At 44.0% G+C, this 23,768-nt stretch overlaps 1 protein-coding gene across 1 annotated transcript in view; it reads right to left on the bottom strand.

Moving 5' to 3' along the window:
- Positions 1-23,768, bottom strand: part of PHACTR3 (phosphatase and actin regulator 3) — a 620,674-nt gene that overhangs the window by 154,478 nt on the left and 442,428 nt on the right. Inside the window, exon 8 of the mRNA XM_086932651.1 lies at positions 10,722-10,875. Within this exon, the coding sequence (XP_086788777.1) occupies positions 10,722-10,875 (154 nt within the window). The remainder of the gene's footprint in view (positions 1-10,721; positions 10,876-23,768) is intronic.

Here is a 23,768-nt window from a genome sequence, read left to right as displayed (position 1 = left end):
AAGAGGGTAGAGCAGGGCTATTGGAAGAGCATAGAGCTGTGCTATTGGAAGAGTGTAGAGCAGTGCAATTAGAAGAGTGTAGATCAGTGCTATCAAAGGAGTGTAGAGCAGTGCTACTGGGAGAGAGTAGAGCAGTGCAATTGGAGAGTGTAGAGCAGTGCTATTGGAAAAACATAGAGCAGTGCTATTGGAAGAGTGTAGGGCAGTGCTATTGGAAGAGTGTAGAGCAGTGCAATTGGAAGAGTGTAGAGCAGTGCTATTAAAGGAGCATAGAGCAGTGCTACTGGGAGAGTGTGGAGCAGTGCTATTAGAGGGGTGTAGAGCAGTGGTAGTGGGAGAGTGTGGAGCAGTGTTATTGGAAGAGTGTAGAGCAGTGGTAGTGGGAGAGTGTAGAGCAGTGCTATTAAAGGAGTGTAGAGCAGTGCTACTTAGAGAGTGTGTAGCATTGCTATTAGAGGAGTGTAGAGCAGTGCTATTGGAAGTATGTAGAGCAGTGCCAGTGGACGACTGTAGAGTATTGCTTCTGGAATAGCTTAGAACAGTGCTCTTTGAAGAGTGCAGTGCAATACTATTGAGACTGCGTAGAGCCGTGCTATTGGGAGAGTGTAGAGCAGTGCTATTAAAGGAGTGTAGAGCAGTGCTACTGGGAGAGTGTGGAGCAGTTCTATTAGGAGAAATAGAGCAGTGCTTTTGGGAGAGCGTAGAGCTGTTGCTATTAGGAGAGCGTAGATCCGTACTATTGGGAGAGCGTAAAACAGCGCTATTGGAGGAGCGAAGAACAGTGCTATTGGACAAGTGTAAAACAGTGGTATTGGAAGAGTGTAGGCCAGAGCTATTTGGAGTGAGTAGATCAGTGCTATTGGAAGATGCGGATCAGTGCAACTAAGAGAGTGTAGAGCAGTGCTATTGGAAGAGTGTAGAGCGCTGCTATTGGAAGAGTGTACAGCAGTGCTATTGGAAGAGGGTAGAGCAGGGCTATTGGAAAAGCATAGAGCAGTGCTATTAGAAGAGTGTACAGCAGTGCAATTAGAAGAGTGTAGATCATGCTATCAAAGGAGTGTAGAGCAGTGCTACTGGGAGAGGGTAGAGCAGTGCAATTGGAGAGTGTAGAGCAGTGCTATTGGAAAAGCATAGAGCAGTGCTATTGGAAGAGTGTAGGGCAGTGCTATTGGAAGAGTGTAGAGCAGTGCAATTGGAAGAGTGTGGAGCAGTGCTATTAAAGGAGCATAGAGCAGTGCTACTGGGAGAGTGTGGAGCAGTGCTATTAGAGGAGTGTAAAGCAGTGCTACTGGGAGAGTGTGGAGCAGTGTTATTGGAAGAGTGTTGAGCAGTGCAATTGGAAGAGTGTAGAGCAGTGCTATTAAAGGAGTGTAGAGCAGTGCTACTTAGAGAGTATGTAGCAGTGCTATTAGAGGAGTGTAGAGCAGTGCTACTGGGAGAGTGTAGAGCAGTGTTATTGGGAGAGTGTAGATCAGTGCTATTGGGAGAGTGCAGTGCAATACTATTTGGACTGCGTAAAGCCGTTCTATTGGAAGAGCATAGAGCAGTGCTATCGGAAGAGTGTAGAGCAGGACAATTGGAAGAGTGTAGAGCACTGCTATTGGAAGAGTGTAGAGTAGTGCTATTGGGAGAGCATTGAGCAGTGATACTGGGAAAGTGTGGAGCAGTGCTATTGGAAGGGTGTGGAGCAGTGCTACTAGGAGAGTGTGGAGCAGTGTTATTGGGAGAGTGTAGAGCAGTGCTACTGGGATAGTGTGGAGCAGTGCTACTGGGAGAGTGTGGAGTAGTGCTATTGGGAGAGTGTGGAGCAGTGCTATTGGGAGAGTGTGGAGTAGTGCTATTTGGAGAGTGTGGAGCAGTGCCATTGGGAGAGTGTGGAGCAGTGCTATTGGGAGAGTGTGGAGCAGTGCTATTGGGAGAGTGTGGAGCAGTGCTATTGTGAGAGTGTAGAGCAATGGTATTAGAGGAGTGTTGAGCAGTGCTGTTGGGAGAGTGTGGAGCAGTGCTATTGGAAGAGTGTTGAACAGTGCTACTGGGAGAGTGTGGATCAATGCTATTGGGAGAGTGTGGAGCAGTGCTATTGGGAGAGTGCAGTGCAATACTATTGGGACTGGCTAGAGTCATGATGTTTGGAGAGTGTGGAGCAGTGCAGTTGGGAGAGCACAGAGCAGTGCTATTGGGAGAGTCTAGAGCAGTGCTGTTGGGAAAGTGCAGTGCAAAATAGTATTCGGAGTGCATAGAGCTGAGATATTGGGAGTGTAGAGAATTGCTATTGGGAGAGTGTAGAGCAGTGCCATTGGAAGAGTGTACAGCAGTGCTATTAAGAGAGAGTGAACAGAGCTTTTCTAAGATAATGTTCATATTTATCAAGAAGGAGGATTAACAAAGGGGAATCTCCCATTCTAAATGCCGTGGCTCCCTTCTACAGCAAAACATTTTAAAAGGTATTCCTTGTTTATTTATTTAATTTTCATTTGTTTTCCTAAATACATGAAAATTGGATCTGCAATCGGGTTCAGGCCCCGGCCATTCTACAGCCTTGGGACCTGGAGCTCCAAGGATCTTCTTCAGTGTGTACACCATATTAAGGACCGATGGGGGATGAGACGAGCAATGGTAAATCATATCATCCTAGGTGGAAAGTAGTTAGAGACTATGCCACATAGGTATTTTTGGATTTCCCACAATAGCCTTTGTGGACAGTACAGAGGTCCTTGACGATGAACCCTGTGCTCGTAGGGAGTCAGTGAAGCATTTTCAGTGCCAGTTTGATGTAGTCACGTTTGCAAAGGTCCACGCACATTCTTGTCTTGCCATTTTTGCACCCTGTTGATGACGTTTTTTAGCTAGTCCTTGAGCGATGACACTACCATAGCCCGAGAGTGCTAGAACCATTGCTGTTGTGAGACCCATGTGTTGATGGGTTTGAAGGTTATTGAAAATAAAGTTCAACAGAGAGTTCGATCCAACTTAGCACCTTTAATTGGTCTGATATCAATCTGTTCAGTAGTTTTTAAGGATTTAAAAAACTAAAGTTACATACAGTTGGGTCTGTAATACGTTTGACAAACCAAAATGTTAAACTTTTCTTGAAATTATGGCCTGGGGAGCCGGCCATTTTTATTCTGTCTTCCATTATACATGACTTTATTGCCAGAAAAAATGTCATGCCCCAGGGCGCACCACCACAATGGTGTCAAACAGGATCAGCTTGGAAATAGTCACAATCAGGGTGACTAAAGTTTGCCAGATGGACAGAAAACAACCTTTCCCTCAAGCAAGTATAGCTCCATTTGGCCACAGATCTGCATACTGAACTGTAGACTCATGAACTAAAATGCAAAGTTTTTCTTCCTTAGCAGACTGGGTGATTGAGTTTGGAGTGGCACAGCACTCCACTGTAAATTTAGCCCTCAGCCTAACTGGGCTGTGACCATGACCATAACTAAACACTTATACTAGTATGTACACAGGTCTTGCAGGCCATGTTCAATCCCTTGTACTTTTTATTAGCAACAGACTAAAGACCTTGTTTATGAGGTTTTTGAGCAAGGCCGCAAAGAATCTTGCTGTGCTGCCCTGCGTCTAAAGAATAGGACCCGAATGTGCCCTATCTATGAGATACAGCTCATTCCTGTCCTTTGCCCCTGCTCTGGCACACAAAGGCTGCCATTCACCAACGCAGGCACCCTTTTGCATGGTGCAAGGGTGTCTGCGTTGCAGGGGTGATTCTTTTTGTGCAGGAAGGCTTGAAAAAGTCTTTGAAAAAGACGCAACACGGGTCGGCAAGTCGTGTGCTGGAAGCATTTTAATGGAAAATCTTAATTTTGAAATAAAGGCTATTGAACAGCAAGATAATTGACGGTTCTGGATGCTCAATTTTGGACTATTATTGTTGAAATTGTCTCTGATTGGAATCAATGGGACTATTCATACCCATAGATGTGATGTACATGCTGATGACTAAATAATGATAAGTGGTGTGCTGTAAAAAAAAAACTATTTTTTCTTTTTAGACTAGTAATACCTGACCCCTCTCAACAAATATATGTAAGTACCCCATTGTTAGTAAGATTGAAATACGAACAATCATATGCCATCCAATTATAGACCAATACCTTAATGTTTGAAAGACTGGGGGGCTTATTTAGGAGTGTCACTTTTTCAATGCTCTGGCAGCGCAAGCTTCTCAATCATATCTTTGAAGCGACGCATTGCTACTCTGCGTGGCTTTGCATGGCCTCAGATATGGAGTAAGACAAAGCAGCGCAGGTTGCTGCCTGGCCTTACTCTGCATCAAGGAGACATTCCATGGGGTTTGTAGGGGGTTTTCCCACTCAGCACCCATGGATTTTGACACTGCCCCAGATATACTTAATCACGTAAACCTGGGGTAGTTCCAAAACCGCACGCCTCCCCAGAGCAGAGCTGGCATTCTGCAGCTCACAAGAAAGAGGAAAATGCCTTTCAGGATTCTTTATGTGCAGGAAGGTGCCCCTTCCTGCACAAAAAAAACCTGTCTGCAACGGAGGCACCCTTGCGTGCCGTCATTGGCGCTAGGCAGCAAATTGTGCTCCAGCACTGGAGGAAAGGACAGGAATGTACGGTATTTCACACTTATGGTGCATTCCTGCCCTTTCACAGTGGCGTAGTGCAGCGCAGCAAGAGATCTTCTGTGCGTTCCTATGCCAATTCCTCATAAATGAGGCCCTGAATTTATAGTAATAAGAAGGCAACTCCTTATTGTATGCACCGACCCCAGTGTTTGTAGGATTAGTGTCAGATTTATAAATCTATCCCCCTAATGTTATATTTTGAAAGCAGATTCATGATTTTAATAAATGATTTAAGTTATAGTAGTATGCTAATTTGGATATCTTTGTTGTTGTTTGAAATGTATAAGTTATTAATGATTATATAATTTCTTATTTTTTTAGACAAAATTGGGACTTTGTAAGGTTTTCATTGTAACTGTTTTGTTTTTTAAATTAAATGAGAGTATGATTTATAGATGTACATATATTTTTTAATTAAGTAAAAGTTTTAAAAAAGAATCTTTTTTGCAGGTTTCTAAAACGTATTTGTTTTCTTGAATATGAATTAGAACTGTGTTTGTAGAGGAATTTAATTATATTGATATTTTTGGGCACATACAGCTAGATTCATGAAGCATTTTTGCGGGCGCAAACGGTGCGAATCGCAGAATTCGGCCGTTTGTGCCCGCAAAAATGGCATTTGAAATTCATCATTGGGTCATGTACTCGCAATTTGAGAAATCGCAAAAAAATGCGATTTTTCAAATTGCGATCGCATTTAAGAAATCTCAATTGGAGATTCCTTAAATGCTATTAATGACCCAATAAAAAATTGGGAATTTGCTATTTTTTGCCACTATTTACCGCAAAGTCATACTTCGTGGTAAATAGCGAAAACTGAGAAAAATGCACTTTTGTGCATTTTTCTCAGTTGTATGTTACACACACACATGTCCTTTGGACATGTGTGTGCGCAACATAACTCTACATTTTCATTTCAGGGGTGCTACAGGGTGTACTTTGGACACCCCTGGCACCCTTGAAATCGCATCCTTATTTGCGATTAGCAAATAGCTAATCGCATATAAGGAATAACTCCCCATTCATTCCTATAGGCCCATAGGAATGAATGGGGAGTTATTCCTTATTTGCGATTAGCAATTTGCTAATCGCAAATAAGGAATGTGTAGGAATCGCAATTTATTTAGCGATTCCTACATGAATCCCATTTTGGAAGTCCTTAATAGCGATTCCTTAATAATCGCTATTAAGGATTCGCAAAACGGCTCCTTGATGAATCTGGCCGATAATCTTTTAAAAAATGTAGGTACATTTTTTAATATTGATGTATGACTTTAAATATATTTATTAATAAAGCAAAACAATGTAATTCTTTCTTGATTCTTTCTAATTATATATATATATTTAATGTCCTTATGTTTAATTGGATCAGAACTTTTAAATATCTTCAATAACCAATATTTTATTGTTTCTATTTTAAAGACAAACAAATAAGGAACACATCAGAGTACACAACGCTGCATAGTAAAGAAGACTCCATTACGAGCGTCCCCTAAAAGGGTTCACACAAGCATTAGGCCAAACCATAATTTGCCCAATGCTTCAACTTTCAATTAATTTAATATGGTTTTTGAAAGGGTTGTTAAAACATAGCAATATTTGTGAGCAATCAAAATTATATATTCCATCTATTGTTTTTTTGCCCACCATGCCACCTCAGTTTGGAACCAGCCATATGCAAATCTGTCTTCACCCTTCTCCAATAGGAACAGTCCAGCACGAACTGCCTGACCAGGTCCTCCCTGAACCGGCACACGAGAAAAGCACGGCCGGCTTCACCCTGATTGGGGCTCGTCAGTAGGCGGTAGCTTGGAACCAGAGGCACCGCAAGCACATGGGCTCAAATCTGGGCATACCCTTGCCACTTATGGCAGTACAGCAAACACACAAAAGGTAGTGGGAGGAATGCTTGCAATAAGTCCAAGAGGAAGGAGCTAAGGATGAGTGAACACAAGAGGGGTAGGAGCTAATTTCAGGGTCATATCTTTACTGGATATTTTGTTTATATTTTGTCTTAGAGACAGTGGGCCCGATTCACAGAACTAACTTAAGACAAAATCCTAAACTTACTACCATTTTCGTATTCACAGAAGGCACTTACTCATTTTGGTATTCACAGAAGACACTTATTTAGGTATTCACAGAAGTTAGGACTCCTAACTTTAGGACTCCTAAATGCCTTCTGTGAGTACCGAAAGTCTTAAAATTAAGATTTTTCTCAGTTTAGTAGTAGTAAAGTTGAGAAAAATCCTAATTTTAAGACTTTCATTAGTCACAGAATGCATTTAGGAGTCCTAAAGTTAGTAGTTCTAATTTTACTACCACTAAATTGAGAAAAATCCTAATTTTCAGACTTTCGGTATTCACAGAAGGCATTTAGGAGTTCTAAAGTTAGGAGTCCTAACTTTACTACTACTAAACTGAGAAAAATCCTAATTTTAAGACTTTCGTTATTCACAGAAGGCATTTAGGAGTCCGAAAGTTAGGAGTCCTAACTTTACTACTACTAAATTGAGAAAAATCCTAACTTTAAGACTTTCGGTATTCACAGAAGGCATTTAGGAGTCCTAAAGTTAGGACTCCTAACTTCTGTGAATACCGAAATGAGTCAGTGCTTTTTGTGAATACTAAAATGAATAAGTGCCTTCTGTGAATACCAAAATGGTAGTAAGTTTAGGATTTTGTCTTAAGTTAGTTCTGTGAATCGGGCCCAGTAAGAACATCTCATCAACCTTATCTCTCCTTTTACGTTCGTTTTTTCATGAACAACAGATGCAGATAAAGCTATATAAGTGCACAGGTATATGGAGGCAAAGGGCAAGTGTCAAAATAGATTTATGTACATTTGAAAATCTCAAGAACATTTGGGGTGGACCTTTAGAAAATGAGTAAGAGTGTTATAATGATTTAGTATTTAAAAATGAGCATTTTGGTGTAGTAATAATTTCAGGATAAATGGACTGGACACACGCTGCCAGTGGGATAGGAAGTCAGGGCCAGCCTTTGGCATGGACGAGGAGGGCCCTCGCCTGGGGCGCCATCCTTCAGAGGGACACTGGAGCTCCCTGCAGCAGCGCTAAAGAATAGTGTAGTAAGCTCTGTTCTGAAGTCTGTTGTTCACCTTTCTCGTTTCCCCCTCACCTTCCCTCTACCCTTCCCAGTTTCCCAAAACACTAACAAATAAAGACAAGTGCGGGGGCAGCAATTTGTTTTTTGCCTGAGGCGCTGTCCGAGATGTCGCTATACTGCACTTCCCATCGTATTGTATTTTTTCTTTTTTTGTTTTGGATTTCAGGATCAAGGAGGGACGCTATAAAGATATGAACTACCATTTACTTCCCATCACAAGTTTGTAAAAGATGCGCATGTTCCTAGGGAATGCATAGATTCGTCCGTAATGATTGTATGCTACATGTTCGCAGTTATTAAAAAAACCCTCAATAAATACAATTAAAAAAAAGACCATCTTCATGGCCAGAACCCATGTACTTGGAACAGCAGTGACTCAATGCACTCTGCAGAGCTAGTGCTAGGAATAGCCATGGTCCACATGCCAAGGGCAACATTTTCTATTTGTTGTGTATGGCAGGTGATGACCTGCCAGACACAACAAGGATCCGACTGCTTTCTAGTCTGTCCCTGCTTGATCCCTTTCTCCCATGCTCAGTACCACATTAACTCCGTGTTCTCAAAAACACTGAGCGACAGAACCCGCATGGAGCACACGTGAGCGGAAGCCAAGATCAACCCTGGCAAAAAAAGTTCAAAACAGCCAGCACAGCAGGGGGTTGAGACTAGACTGGTGTGAGGGGGGCGTGGCTCAGCCATGGAAGCCCATCTGCTCTGACTGGAGCCCCCTAGCCCGAGGCCCTCTGGAGAAAAGCCAGAGGAGCCAGTGGGGCCCTGTTGACTGGTTGCAGGAGCCCCTGCAGCCTTGGACTTGGAAGGAGCTCAAGAAAATCACACTTTTAGATTTGTTCTGCCACATGTCCTACTAGGACATAATTCAGAGGGCCTTGGTAAAATGATACAGTAAAATGGAAATAATGTGGTTCCCCATTCTGAGCTTCAAAGGTCTGGCTGCTGCGGTATTTCCCAACACATTTTGCCTAGTTTTGCATGGTGAAAATTGACCAGGGGAAAACAAGAGAGTAGGTGCAAAGTTTGTGTCAGACTCATTATCCCGATGTTGGGGCAAACTCCCATTTGAAGTCGAATTTAGTTTCCTGGGGCACTCAGATCAGATGAGCACCTTAATAACCTATTTTACAAACATGTTTATAACAGATTTCTCAGAGGTGATGTGTGTGGGCGCTACTTCATATCAACAAAACTTGATTTCAATATTTTTTTATATTATAACAGTATAATAAATATTTCTCTATTGGATGTTTTAATATACTTAGATCTAGAATATGAATGCCCTAGGAGGGTAGGTGATGTTTATTGAACCTATTAAAATCCGATACCTGGAGGTTCGGAATTTAATGGGTGAAATAAATAGTACCTACTACAAGCTCTGCCCTGAAAGATGGAGCAGAACATAGGGCTTCCTTTATGAAAAGTGTTGCATCGTTGCAGTAAAACAGCAATGCAACACTTTTCACTGAGCCCTCCTTGCGACACCATGCATGTGAGGTATTTAGTGTACGGCACTCCATGTCGCAAGGATTGACAGATGCGTCTGGAATCCTGACGCATCTGTCTCCGCAAAACTCACGCATTGCTGGAGTTGTGTCGTAAGCATGACCAACCTCCAGCAATGCATGGGGGAGGCCTATACGTATTGCACTGTATCCCCTTACGCCTGCTATGAGGCAGGCGTAAGGCTTTGATGTAGTGGCGTTCTAGAAGTAGCGCAGTGAAATCTGCTAGATTTCACTGTGAAATCTGCTAGATTTCATTGCACTACTCATACAAGGCTTCCTGGCAGGGTGAACGCCAACCCTGCATACATTAAACCTGATGCAGGTATAATGTGGCACAAGGGTTTACAAAGTGACCCATCTGACTAGATGCGTCACTTTGTAAATATGGGTCAACGTGGCGCAATATTTACACTGCAGCGGCGTCACAAACAATGATGCAAAGGCAGCGCAAAAGTGTTGCAAGGGACTCATAAATAAGTCCCATAGATTTTAGTGCTACTGGCACCGTAATCTGCATATTCTGGTACTTACCGGAGTTTTTGACCCAGTAAATTCTGGCAGGTTTAACCCACTGGAATTTATCTGGTGAAAACTCAGAGGGTGCTGTCCTTATCACAAATGCAAAAACCACAGGTGATGGACAGAATGCAGAACAATGTCATACATTCACCCCAGTGCAGAGATCTGGGCCTAAATCCATCTTTTTTTTCTCACTCCACACCACCCCAGTTCAGACATGGCCATATGCAAATCAGTCTGACGCTGTGCCTCATGTCCTTATCACATCCAGTAATTAGTGGGTGTGATCAACCCCCACTAAACTTGTAATTGCTACTTTTCCCAAGTCCATGTGTGAGTAGCCCCAGGCGCACAACGCCCATTGGACTCAAAGGGCTTCAGCCGCCCCCCCCCCAAGTTGAGTGTGGCAGCCCGGAATGAGACAGCTTCCCGGGCGCACACACAGCCGCACCCAAGTACTTCACAGGTCTTGTAAAGACCTTTTGTTTGTTAATGAGGCTTTGATGGTTTTCACCACTTCTTAGGGCCCCTGCAGCTCCTCTCTGCCTTTTGCTTGAATCAGACCCCCACAAAATGTTTTCTTAGCCCCCCCCCCCCGAAATTTGACTCTAGGTGCGCCTCCGAGAAGCCCATCCAACACAAAATTCTACTCCTGTTTGTCCAAAAATAAAATCAGGACTACAAGTCCCAGAACACAGACCAAAAATACTCATTGGATGAGCTTCTTGTGCATGGACCTGGGAAACCTGAGAGCTCTGAGAAAGTATTTCGAAGGACACCTGTTTCTTCTTACTTTAGGATGTATTAGAGCAAGCATGCACCGAGGCATTATTTAGAAGATTGCTTTCCGGAGACGGAAAATGGCCGCCTCTTTTCAACCAATCCCGCACATCCTTCCAACCCAGCACCACAAACACCGACACAACCCGCTCCTTACTTTGAGAGTTTCATTTCGATTTGCTGGCGGATTTCCTGCCTTTCCTGGTCAGTTCTCCTGGGGAAAATATTCCTGTCCTCCAGCTCCTGTTTGCTCGGCCTGTTCCGCAGTTTCACAGCCAGCAGCTCCTTCTTACATTTCCTTGTTAGGGTCCCTGAAGCAAATAAACAAACAAAGTCTGCAAACAAACAAGCACAGTCTGCAAACAACTGAGATTGAATACTGGCGAAATGACTGGCTCCCAGTCTGCAGGAGGGTTCTCTTTCTGCCTTCCACACTTCACTGAAAATTGTGATTCTTCGAGAATAACTTTATTGTGCTCTGCCATTAGCCGAAGGTATATGTGATGTGCATGTGTTCAATTGTGTAATGTTCAAAACTGTATAATGCAAACCATGTATGCATCTACATTGTACTGTGTCACTTACATTAGCTCATCCATTTTCACCACCTGCTTTTAATCAGACCGCACACGCAGTATTTGACAGTTTACAGACCTAGGGGCAGATTTACAAGAACTGACTCATCTCTGCATATTTGCAGAGATGCGTCAGTTCAAGTGCGTCACAATAAAAACCCTGGCGCCACCATGGATACGTCGCATTTACAATGTGGCACGCCGCGGCGCAAGGAATGACAGATGTGTCACGCATCTGTTGGCGTAGCAGTAACGCATTGCTGGAGTCCTGTCGCAAGCACGATGCAACTCTAGCAATGCTGAGGAATGCCTATTACTAATGTGCTGCGTCACTCCTTACGCCTTCTTCAAGCAGGCGTGAGGTTTTGATGCAGTGGCGTAGTAGAAGTGGTTCAGTGAAATCTTGTTGATTTCACTGCGTCACTTTTACAAGGCTTTCCTACATGGGGACGCCCACCATGCATACATTATACCTGACAGAGGTATAATTTGACGCAGGGCTTTACAACGTGACGCATCTCCCTAGATGCGCCACGTTGTAAATGTGTAGCAACATGGCGCATTGTTTACGCCACCACTGCATCACAAAAGTGATGCAATGACGGCGTAAAAGTGTCACAAAGGGCTTGTAAATCTGCCCCCTAATGTCTGAGATTATCTGGCACTGATCGTTCCCCAACTCACTGGAGTTTGTTACGTGTTACATCAAACATCAAAATAAAATAAATACAAATAACTGAGGACGGCTCAGTCTACCTGTGTCTTAACAAATTCATTCCCACATGACTGTATTTAAGAGCAGACCTGGCCTTGAGGTAAAAGGTCAAAATCTAGATGTCTGTTATTTTCAGTTAAATTTTCTCGGTCTAATTAAATTGAAATAACAAGAAGGTATGAAGACAAAACAATGTGAAAGAACAATAAATAAACAGGGTTAAAGAAAAAAGTAATTTAAATAGTTGAGGGGAGGGGAAACTAGAGTAGGTGGTAGTTTGAAACAAGCATTGGCAAAGCCAATATGTCTCGCCTATGTAAGAGCTATTGACTTTACCAATCTGTTTTAGCCATCCATGTTGTAAACCAGTGTGGCTGCTCTTTAGCATGGCTGAAAGTTAGTGGCATGGACTGGACTGTAGTGCAGTGGCGTAGAGTGGAGTGATGTAGCCTAGAGTGAAATAAAGTTTAATAGAGTGAAGTAAATGTCTTCGTGTAGAGTAGAGTGACGTAGTGGAGCAGAGTGGCACAGAGTAGAGTAGAGTGGTGTGGAATGTCATAGAGTGGAGTAGGGTGAGCTAGAGTAAAGTGAGTAGAGTGTAGAAGGGTGTCAGAGTGGAGTGGCGTAGAGGGTTATGGAATGTTGTAGAGTTGTATGGCGTGTTTGAGAGCGGTGCAGAGTGGAGAGCTGTAGTGTAAAGGGTCGTAGAGTGGAGGAGCATAGAATAATAAAGAGTGGAGGGGCATATTGTGGAGTGGAGCAAAGTGTCATAGGGTGTTGTAGAGTGAGTTTCATAGAAAGGAGTGGCGTAGAATGTTGTAGAGTGGAGTGTTATAGAGTGGAGGTTTTTAGAGCAGAGGGGCGTAGAGCAGAGGGACATAGAGTGAAGGAGGGTAGAGCAGAGAAAAGGGGCGTAGAGTGGCGTGGGGTGGCGTGGATTAGCGGACAGTGGCATAGAGTGACGTAGAGTGCAGTGTTGTAGAGTAGAGTATCATAGAGTGTAGTAGAGTTGTAGATTGGAGTGGGCTAGAGAAAAGTGGCATAGAGTGGTATAAAGTAATGTGGAATAACATAGATTGAAATGAAGTAGAGTGGAGTGACGTAGAGTGGAGGGGCACAGAGTGGAGGGCCATTGAGTGGAGTAAAATGTCAGAGTGGAGTAGAGTGGAGGGTTGTAGAGTTGAGTAAAGTGTCTTAGAGTGGAGTAGAGTGTCGTAGAGTGGAGTAAAGTGTAGTTTCGTAGAGTGGTGTAAAGTGTAGTGGCGTAGAGTGGAGTGTTGTCGAGTGGTGTGGAGTAAAGTTGAGTGGCCTACCATGGGGTATCAAAGAGTGGAATAAAGTAGTGTGGAGTGTAATAGATTGGACTGTTATAGAGTGGTGTGAGTGGCATAGAGTGGAGTGGCAAAGAGAGGAGTTGAGTGGCCTAGAGTGAAGTGGCATAGAGTGTCGTAAAGTAGATTGGTGTAGAATGGCGTGTAGTAGAGTGGCATGAAGTGCAGTGCATAGAGTGGAGAGTCATGTAGTGGATTGGGATAGACCGGAGTGTCATAGAGTGGAGAGTCATGTAGTGGAGAAGAGTGAAGTGGTATAGAGCGGAGTAGAGTGTCGTAGCGGGTAGTAGGGTGGAGTGGAGTGTCATAGAGTGGAGTGGTATAGAGTGGCATACTGTACTGTGAAATAGAGTGTCAGAGTGGGGTGTTGTAGAGTGGAGGGGCATGGAGTGTTGTAAAGTAGAGCGTCATAAAGGAGAGGGGAGTAGAGTGGAGGGGAAGGGAGCAAAGGGGAATAAAGTGGAGTAAAGTGTTGTAGAGTTGAGTGGAAAAGAGTGGCGCGGAGAGGCATAGATTGTCGTAGAGTGGATTGCTATTGTTGTCTCCCTCTCTAGTAGTGACTGTAATAAAACTTCAGCCTTGAAGCTAGGCTTGACACGAGTTGCCGAGTGGATGCAGAGTCATTTCCTCAAACTAAACGGGGACAAGACCGAAGATGTGATACTGGGCAAGAACAAAGATCTCTGGGGCCCCCAGCACTGACCCAGTGATATGAGGTCTACTCCCCAGCCTGTTGCCGTAGTACGCAATCTCGGTTTTCTCATTGATGATAAGCTCTCAATGTGGCAGCAGGCCACTAAGGTGGCATCCATTTGTTTTGCTACTCTGAGATGGCTACAAATTTTTTTATGGATCTTGCCCCCTTCCACCCAGAGAACTGTAGTCCAGGCTTTAGTTGTTTCCCGCCTGGACTATGGCAATGTTCTTTATCTTGGAGCAGACTCGACAACTATTAATAAACTTCAAGTTGTACAAAATGCGGCTGCCCGACTTCTTCGCAATGTTCCGAGGAGAACATCTGCCTCCCATGCACTCTGCGATCTACACTGGCTCAGGATCCCGAGCCGTGTTAAATTTAAAGCTATGTGCCTTCTTTTTAAAATTAGACAAGGCTCGGCTCCAAAATATTTACAGAGCCTAGTCTAACCCTACAAGCCAAGTCGCACCTTAAGATCCTCAGAGAATGGTGATTTCATTATTCCGCGATTTAGACTAGTAAAGATGGGCGGTCGGTCCTTCTCCCACTTAGGTCCCAAATCCTGGAATGCTCTACCTATGGCCCTAAAGACGGAGACAAACTTGTTTCGATTCCGTAAGGGACTCAAAACCTGGCTTTTTCAGTAGGTTGTGAGGGCTCATATAAGCTAGTTTAGTGTACCTGTCCTTTTTCTTCTTGAGTCTGTCCCAGGTGCCGGGAAACCCACTACGGGTAGCTGTTGCGCGTTATAAGTTTAAATAAATAAATAAAAAATAAAAATTGCCATATATGGAGTGTCATAGAGTTGAGTGTCATAGGGTGGAGTGTTGTAGAATGTAGTGTTAATAGAGTAGAGTGTTAGAGTGTAGTAGAGTCATAGAGTTGAGTGGCATAGAGTGGCGCAGAGTGGTGTAGAGTGTCGTATAGTGGCACTGAATGGAGTAGAGTGGCGTAGACTGGAGAGGAGTAGAGTAGAGTGTCATAGGGTGGAGTGATGTAGAGTGGAGGGTTGTAAAGTGGAGGGGCATAGAGTGGATAAAGTGTCTTAGAGTGGAGTCAAATGCCATAGAATGGAGTGGAGTAGAGTGGAGTAAAGTGTCATAGAGTGGAGTGGCGTGGCTTAGCATGTATTGTCTTAAAGTAAAGTGGCATGGAGTGTAGAAGAGTGGAGTGGCGTAGAGTTTCCTAGAATGGAGTGTCGTACCGTAGAGTGTTTTTAGTGAGGAGTAGAGTTGCCTAGAGCAAAGTGGCATAGAGTGTCATACATTAGAGTGCCATAGGGTGGAGTGACATAGAGTGGCATGGAGTAGAGTGTTATGTAGTAGAGTGGTGTACAGTGGAGCAGAGTGGAGTAAAGTGCCGCAGAGTGGAGCAGAGTGGAGTGGGATAAAGTGGAGTGTCATATAGTGGAGAAGATTGGCCTAGAGAGGCTTAGAGTGGAGTGGCATAGAGTGGAGTAGAAGGGCACAGTGTGAAGTTGAGTAGAGTAGATGTGTGTGGCATATAGTGGAGTGGTGTGGAGTAGAGAGCTGAAAAGTGGGGTGGCGCAGAGTGGCATAGTGTGGAGTGGCATAGGGTAGCATAGAGTAGAGTATAGTTGAGTGGCATAGAATGTAGTATGCAAGGTGTGGTAGTGCACTGCTATAACAGATAACACATTTTCAATTGAAATGACAATTACATTTGCACAAACACAGAGTTTTACTGATAAAACTATACAGCACACAAAGGATAATAAGTGGAAATGGCATTGCCTAGTCTATTGATTTGTTTTGCACGTATTAACATATTTGTTTCTGGCACACTTCAGAATTACAAAGAAATGTGCTTCATTTGTGGTTTCCTAATTCTGATATATTCTGAAATATTTGCACAATTAATTTACCGACATTTAAATGTTGTTGTGTGCTATAAAAATGCCTTTAGTAGGTAAGTAAAATACATCTGTAGAGCGCACAGTACACAAAGGTGTCACAGCACTAGCAAAGCCCAGAAGCTGTGACAGAAGAAGGGAGAGCAAATGAAAAAGAAGAGAAAACCCTACATAGAATCAAAGGGAATAAATGCTACCCTCTTTCACCCCTTCCCCCAGATTACCAGATAAAGCCTCTCACTTTGAAATCAGAGAAAGGAAAGTAAACACCATGCTCCCTTGGAAGACAGAGCCTGGCATTTTACCTCTGTCTTTGAACGCACAACAAATGTGACAAGATAAGAATGGAATTTAACGGCCTATTTTCAGAAATTTAGCACTCATGGAAAAATACAGTAAACATGCTATGCTCCACTGGATGAACTAATTCAATCTGGACAGCTTAAAACTGATAAAGCCAGCACATATAACACAAGCAAATGTGAGTTACAAACCACAAAGCCAATGGTAAGCAATGGGAAGAATGCATTCCTAGGTCAGCTTTCCGAATGTCCCCAAGAGGTCTTCAGCCGCTCTGTATAGTAGACTTCGACCTAAAAAATGAAGGGGGTTTACAGGGCCCTGCCCCTGTAAAAATAAAGAAAGGTGTGTGGGTAGGGAGGCTTACGGGGATCTCCCCCATAAAATACAATTTAAAAAATAAAGCTTTTCACAAGCATTGGCAAAGTAAATACGTTTTGCCTTTGGAAAATATTGGCTTTGCCAATGGTTTTTAGCAATGCTGTGCACAGTGCTTAAGTTGTAAAAGAATGAGTGCTGGTGCTGAAAGCTCTGCCCAGAAGCACGCGTCTGGCGCTTTTAAACGTCTGCATAGTCTTTAATCCACGTCATTACTCTTTAATCCACTACAAGACATTACCCGCCCCTTTATCTCACTTGTGCAGGTTCCTGCTTTCTCCCTTTGTGACGGTTTTCAGTCTTTCTCATTCTCCTTCCTTTCCCTTTGCTTGTTTTTTCCTCTCTTTCCCTTGGTGCTGATCCCGGCACCCACCAGCTGGAATTAAGCACTAGCTGTGCAGCATCGCTAAAGAGGAAACACCCATAAAAGTGCTATGACACAGCCACAATAGCTGTGTCAGTGTGTAGGGTAGTGCACCACACATGCACACACCTACAAATTGTGTGGGCTTTTTTTCTTTTTATTTACTGATCCAAGTTGGATTGGTGGATAAAGATTAAAAGATAGTGCCAAAGTGTTTTCTTTTTAAAAAAGAAATAGGTGGTGGTAGGCAACAAGGAGAGCTGGGGTGAAAGCAACAAGGAGGGTGTTCACTGAAGACCGGACCAGAAGGAAAACAAAGAGCAGCGGGAGAAGTTCACAGCACGGATGAGAGAGAGCAATGTGGAGCGCAGTTGGAACAGAAAAACACATGGGTAAGTGAGTGGAATGTGGAATGGGGAAAAGCACATGGGCGAGAAAGAAATATAGGTGGAGAAGGATACAATGGCATGTATAACAGTGAGGGGCATGGGGGAAATATATATGGGCCAGAGCATCATGGAGTGAGGTGAAGGGGTGAAGAGAAGTGCACGAGGGTGACAGCTGGAAAAACAGGTACTCTCATGGAGTGCTTAAGCAAAAAGAAAAAAAGGATTGTCTGAAAAGTTTGATATTTGTTGGAAGGAATGCAGAGGCTGGGTTAGTGTACCCTTGGAGGTTTTATTTGTAAAGGAGCTTTTCCTTTTTTTAAAAATAGGAATCCGATGTGTCTGATTTGGTTGTGTGATGAAGTGCCAGTTTGTCTGTGAATTCTTGAAGAATGGTATGAGTTCCTTCTAGGCAATTTGGTTCATGAAATTCTGTGAGAATTTTATAGAATTCTAGAATTCTTTATTTGCACATTTAACATTTTGAATTCTGTCTGAATTGTATCTTTTTTTTAGCTCTTTGATTACTGACGTGTATAATCTATTAAGCTTCTGTATGTGCAGCTTTCTAATTTGCTGTTTTATCTCTTTTAGCTCTGTATTCCTCTAAGGTGCCAGTTTTATTGTGTCCTGTTTTGTTGTTCTTAGTGTTATTAGGATATCTAAAGCTTCCTGTAGCCACTCATACAGTGGAGAAGTGTGGCTCACTGGGTAGAGGAGGCAGACCTGGAAGCAGAAGTCAGCCCGGGACCAGGGTTCAATTCCTGGCTCGGCGGGGTCTTGAGTCCTAAAATGTCCATGGACTCGACAATTCTTGCTCCGGTGCCTACTCGATTCACGGGTTCACACTCTGCGACTCTGGGCAATAGCTTGCTTAATCTCCACAACGGCCCCTCGTGGCGGGATGCCTGGCTTTCACCTTGCGGATACCCTGCCAGGGTTATCTCACAGGGGAATACCAGGACGGGTTCCCTAAGCAAGCGCTTAGAAACCGCTCGGTGATTTGTGCTATATAAATTCCTGTTCATTCATTCATGTAGTTTTTCAATGGAATATATTGTGCCTAGATCTGTATTTGATGTTAATTGTGTTTCTAAGTGTTCAAAATCGAGTTTGTTCTACGGTCTATAGGTGGATGCATGTAAGGTGATTCTAGGTGTGATGCTTTGTGTTGTTTTATGTTGGAAAGCAAGCAAATGGTAGTCTGACCATGTGACTGGAGTAATCGTTTTAATGGTAACTAGTTCTGTATTTGCAAAAATGACATCTGGGATGTGTCCAGCGATGTGTGTGGGTTTGTGGATGATCTGATGTACCTTCAGTGTGTCTAGACCAGTGAGGATAGTTTTCAGAAAGCACATATTTGGCTTGTCAAACCAAATGTTTAGGTCTCCAAGTACGCAAACGTTGGAGTGTAGTGCTATCAAGTTTGAATTTATGTCTAGAAGTGTGTCTGAGAATGTTGGATTGTTAGGTGGAGGTCTAAGGAGTAGTAAGTTACAGGAGGAAGATGGTGTAGGGTTGCATCTGGTGAAGAGGGCCTCAAAACCTTGAATGGAGACATCAGCTTTAGTGTTATTTAATGTTTACTTGGATACAACAGCTAGGCCACCTCCTGCTTTCCCTTTATGATTTAGTGTGATAGTTTGATATCCTAGAAGAATGACTTCATGCAACACTGAAGCCATGTTATATCCCACCCATGATTCATTTATGAAGAGTAAGTCAGGTTTTGTGTCAGTGAGAAGGTCGTAGATGTGATACTTGCTTATAGAGAGAGGTCGAGCATTTATTAGTAGGCAGTTTAGAGAATGTGTTATTGGTGATGATGTGACTTTGCTTTGTAGAAGAGTAAGTAGTAATTTATGTACTTGTAGCAGGTCTGTCCTTAGTGCTGATATTATCTGTATGAGGATAGCAATAGATTATCTTTTCTGTATTCTAATTGTCGTCCAGCAGGTTAAGAAGGCATTTTGATGGGCCTCCGTGTGTAGCTTGTGGACATGGTGGTTAAGAGTGGGTTGGAGAGCTCTGTTGTTTTTGTGGAGTAGACTTGTTGTGCAGTAGACATGGAGATTCACAGTTATGAAGAGTGGCATGTTGTTTATTTTGTTTGTGTCTGTATAAGGTAGAAGGTGTATGAGTTAAGGGTGGCGGTGCAGCATGTGTGTCATGGTGTAAGGTTCTAAATTGTCCTGGATAAGAGGCAGTTGAAAGAGAGTAGCTGTGTTGCTCTATATGTGTTAGGTGTGGGGGAAGCGAGAAAGCTTGGCAATAGAGTTGGTTTAAGCTCTATATTATTTTTGTAGTCAGGAGGGTGGTGTATGTATATAGTTTGTGATAGAAAATATTGTGGTGTAGTGTTTGTGTGTGACATTTTGTTGTGCTGGTGTATGGGTTATGTTTCAAGGAGTAGTTAGAGGAGATGATGACGTAGTTGTTTTCTGATAAATATTTGCATGTAAAGTATTGTTGAAGGGTGGAGTGGAAGTTGAAAGATAAAAGGGCTGGTGATGTGTTTTGGAAAAGAGTGTATGTGATGTGTGAGAGGGTATGGGCAAGAGATAAGAGTATTTGTGTTAGATTTGATTGCTGGGAGAAGACATATGTGTGGTAGAGTGGAATATGAGGGTTGTGTGGTTGTGTTCCTTTTGGTAAAACGAGGAGGAGTGTGTTGTTGAATGAAATTATGGGAGGCTGAGTTTAGGCTTGGTGGTGACAGAAAGGGGTATGTTAGGAGTAAGTAGAGGGTAGAGGTGGTGCTTTATATGAGCAGGAAGTGTGTGTCTGGAAGGGATATAGTCACGTATAGTGTGGATTTAGGTTGTGTTGGTGAAGTTTGGACTTGTTAGTGGGATAGGATAGAGTGGTGTTTTGTGTGTGGTGAAGGGGTCACTGTGTGGTAGTTTGGGTAGAAGGGTTTATTGTATTTTTGGTGGTTGTTGTGATAATGAAAACTGGTTAGGGTTTATTTGTAGTAATAGAGTGGAATGCATTTGCTGTGAGTGTGTTAACATTTTTGTGGATGTGGATGGGTTAAGGTGGGTGCTGGTGAATGGAAAAAAAGTACTATGCAAACAAATGATGGACGGAATGCTAAATACATCATACATTCACCCCCAGTCAAGAGATCTGGGTTAAATCCATTGTTCTTTTGCCCACCATGCCACCCCAGTTTAGATCCAGCCATATGCAAATCAGTCTTGACCCTGTGCCTCATGGGAACAGTCCAGACCAAACTGCCAAGCCAGGTTCTCCCTGGACCGGAAACAAGCATCCTGGGACCCATTCCTGGGTATCCCCTTCATCAGCCAGGCTAGCTTGAATCCAGTGGCACAGTGAGCAAGGGACCCACGTCTGGGCATGCCCATCCCACTTAGGTTGAAAAGTGCTACGCAAACAAATGATGGACGGAATGCTGAGAAATCATACATTCACCCCCGGTCAAGAGATCTGGGTTAAATCCATCATTCTTTTGCTGACCATGCCACACCAGTTTAGACCCAGCCATATGCAAATCAGTCTTGACCCTGTGCCTCATGGGAAGAGTCCAGACCAAACTGCCAAGCCAGGTCCTCCCTGGACTGGAAACAAGCATCCTGGGACCAGTTTCTGGATATTACCCTTCATCAGCCAGGCTTGCTTGAATCCAGTGGCACAGTGTGCAAGCGACCCACGTCTAGACATACCCATCCCACTTAGGGTGAAAAGTGCTACGCCAACAAATGATAGACGGAATGCTGAATAAATCATACATTCACCCCCGGTCAAGAGATCTGGGTTAAATCCATCATTCTTTTGCTCACCATGCCACCCCAGTTTAGAACAAAGGGCAGCATCTCTGGCCTTAGGCTCGACCAGTTCCAAACAGGCAACTGCCCTTCTCCTCGTCGTCCTTAGCTGCGACGTCCAGGCTGAGACGCCTTGAGCCCTCAGCTTAAATAGTCCTAGTGGTCAGGTGACCCCTTGGTCCAATGGGAGCCCTAACCCTAACCAGTCACAACACTATCTCTAAACTGAAAGACCAAGAGGAGACCAGGACCACACCCGATAGAAACTCTAGCCCCAGGAATCAATCAAAACCCTAGACCTATCCCCCAATAAAACCCTAACCCTAAGCCCTAAGTCCAATAGAATCCCTACCCCATGGACCAATCAGAACCCTGGACATATCAGGCCAATCTGAAACCTAACCTTCAGCCCAATAGAACCACCAGATACAACAGCCAATCTTGAGCACAGTTATAACGTCAAATGGCAAACTTATATAAGGAGTGTGTGACCTCAAGCACAGGTTGATGGCCAAGTGGCAGTGAGCTGCTCCTGAAGAACATAATCTCCTTGGATACAGACATACTCAACCTATACTTTGCTGGTCCTGGTTCGCCCTGCAGGTAGGCCCAAATCTAAGCCACTTAAATACTACTTTTCTCATACTTCAACAAATCCCTTTTTCTACCCAACAATGAGGGTTACATGCACTTTTCAAACACAGTTTTAAATCTTATAACAGATTCCACATTTTAATAAACACACTCTGCTTAGCCTCTGAGGGTGGTGTTTTCCATTTTAATGTTTAAAAGACCCAAAAAGAGAGGGGGCAGGGTGGTCGCCCATGCATGCCTAAGCACAGTACATGGGAACCTAGGACAGATTTTCAAACAGGCATGGGCAGTAAATCAACAGTTTAAACAGTATCCAATTCACAGAAACCAAGAAAGAGCAAAAAAACATAGTTTTTCAAAGTACCAATTGCACACAGGTCAAGAGATTACATTTAAACAGTGACGGGTAGGAAAAAAACAACAGTTTTAAAGATTCAAAAACACTGAACAAGTCTGTGTCCTTACCACCTTCTCCCTCCTTTTTTTACTGGGCTCTTTAAGGCACAGAGAGTGCTGGGGCTACAAGATGGAGATGGCCTTCTTGGAGTGTCCTGCACACACCTTAAGGGATATTGCAGGTGGGGGGCAGGGCTCAGGGTTGCTTGGGAGCTAGAGGGCCAATCAGAAAGGCCCTGGCTGTTGGCCAGGGTGCAGTGAGCTGCTCCTGAACAACAGAATCTCATTGGATACTGACAGGCGCAATCCACACCTTGCTGGTCCTGGTGGTGTTTTAAGTAGGCTTTTTGTTAGGTTGGGTTGGTGGTTAGGGTAGAAAGATGGTGCTTAATGTAGGGGGCTGGGTAAGGTACAGGGTAGGGGTTAGGGTATAGTGGTAGTGTTTAGGGTAGGATGGTGATGGTTAGGGCAGAGTGGTGGTTATGGTGGTTAAGATGGTGGATCTGGTGATGTGTAGGGTGGTTTTTGAATAGAATGGTGGGTAGGGTGGTGCAATGGAGTAGTGTTAGGGGTGTGTGGTAGGTGGGTTAGGGTGGTGGTAGAGTGGTGGTCATTAGGCTGATGGTGTTAATGGTTAAGGTGGTGGTCAGAATGGTGGTGGCGGTCAAGGTGGTGGTGATTAGGGTGATGGTTAGAGTGGTGATGGTGGCTAGAATGTGGTACTGGTGGTGAGGGTGGTTGTGGTGGTGGTTAAGGTCAGGTGTTGGTGCCTGTGTTAAGGGTGGTGGTGGTGGGTAGAGTGGTGGGAGGGAGATGGAAAGGAAGGTGGTGTGAGGGTGGTGGTGTTAGGGTGGTGAGGGTGGAGGAGGTGGTTAGTGTCGTATTGGTTATGAAAGGGTGGTCATGCTTAAGGCGGTAGTGATGGTTAGGGTGGTCATAGGGAGGTAGTGGTAGGATGCTTAGGGTGGTAGTGGTTTGGGTAATAGTAGTTAGGGTGAGGGTGTTAGGGTGAGGGTGGAGAAGGTGGGTGTGGTTAGGGTGGTGTTGGTTCAGATAGGGTGGTTGGGGTGATTAGGGTAGGGTGATGCTGCTTAGGTTAGTGTGGTTGTGCTTATGGTAGTTAGGGTGGTGGTGGTAAGGTGACGATGTTAGGGGTTGTTTGGTGGTAGTGTGATTATGGTAGGGTGGTGGTAGGGTAGCTGGAGCTATGGTGTTGGTGGGTCAGGTTGGGTGATGGTTTTATTTGCTGTTAGGGCGGTGTTGTTAGGGGTAGGTTGATGATGGTTGGGAGGTGGCGATTCGGGTGGTGGTAGTTAGTGTGGTGATGTTGATAGTTAGGGTTGTGGTGATGTTTAGTGTGGTGGTAGGATTGTGGTGGTAGGGTGGTGGTTAGGGTGGTGGTTTGGGCCGTGGTAGTGGATAGGGTGATGGTGGTTAAGGTGAGGGGGAGGGGCTGGTGGTGAATGTGAAGGTGAGGGTGTTGGTGGGGGTGGTTAGGGTGGTAGTGATACTAGTTAGATGGTAGTAGTTAGGGTGGTGGTGGTTAAGGTGGGTAGGGTGGCTTTGTTTAGGGTGGTGGTAGAGAGGAAGTAGTGCAAAGTGATGGTGGGTGGGTGGTGGTGATAGTAGGTTGGTGGTGGTTTAGGAGGAAGTTAGGGTCGTTTTTGGGGTTATAATGGTGGTTAGCATGTTAGTGGTGGTTAGGTTAGAGTTGTGGTAGTTAGGGTGGTGGTGGTTACAGTGTGGAGGTGATGGTGGTTAGGGAGCATTGAGGTTGGTGGTAAGGGTGAAGGTGATGGTGGTG

Source organism: Lissotriton vulgaris, chromosome 7, assembly GCF_964263255.1.
Source record: "Lissotriton vulgaris chromosome 7, aLisVul1.2, whole genome shotgun sequence".
Classification (NCBI taxonomy): Eukaryota; Metazoa; Chordata; class Amphibia; order Caudata; family Salamandridae; genus Lissotriton; species Lissotriton vulgaris.
The sequence above is the reverse complement of the archived record's forward strand: the minus strand, read 5'-3'. Positions and strand labels throughout refer to the sequence as shown.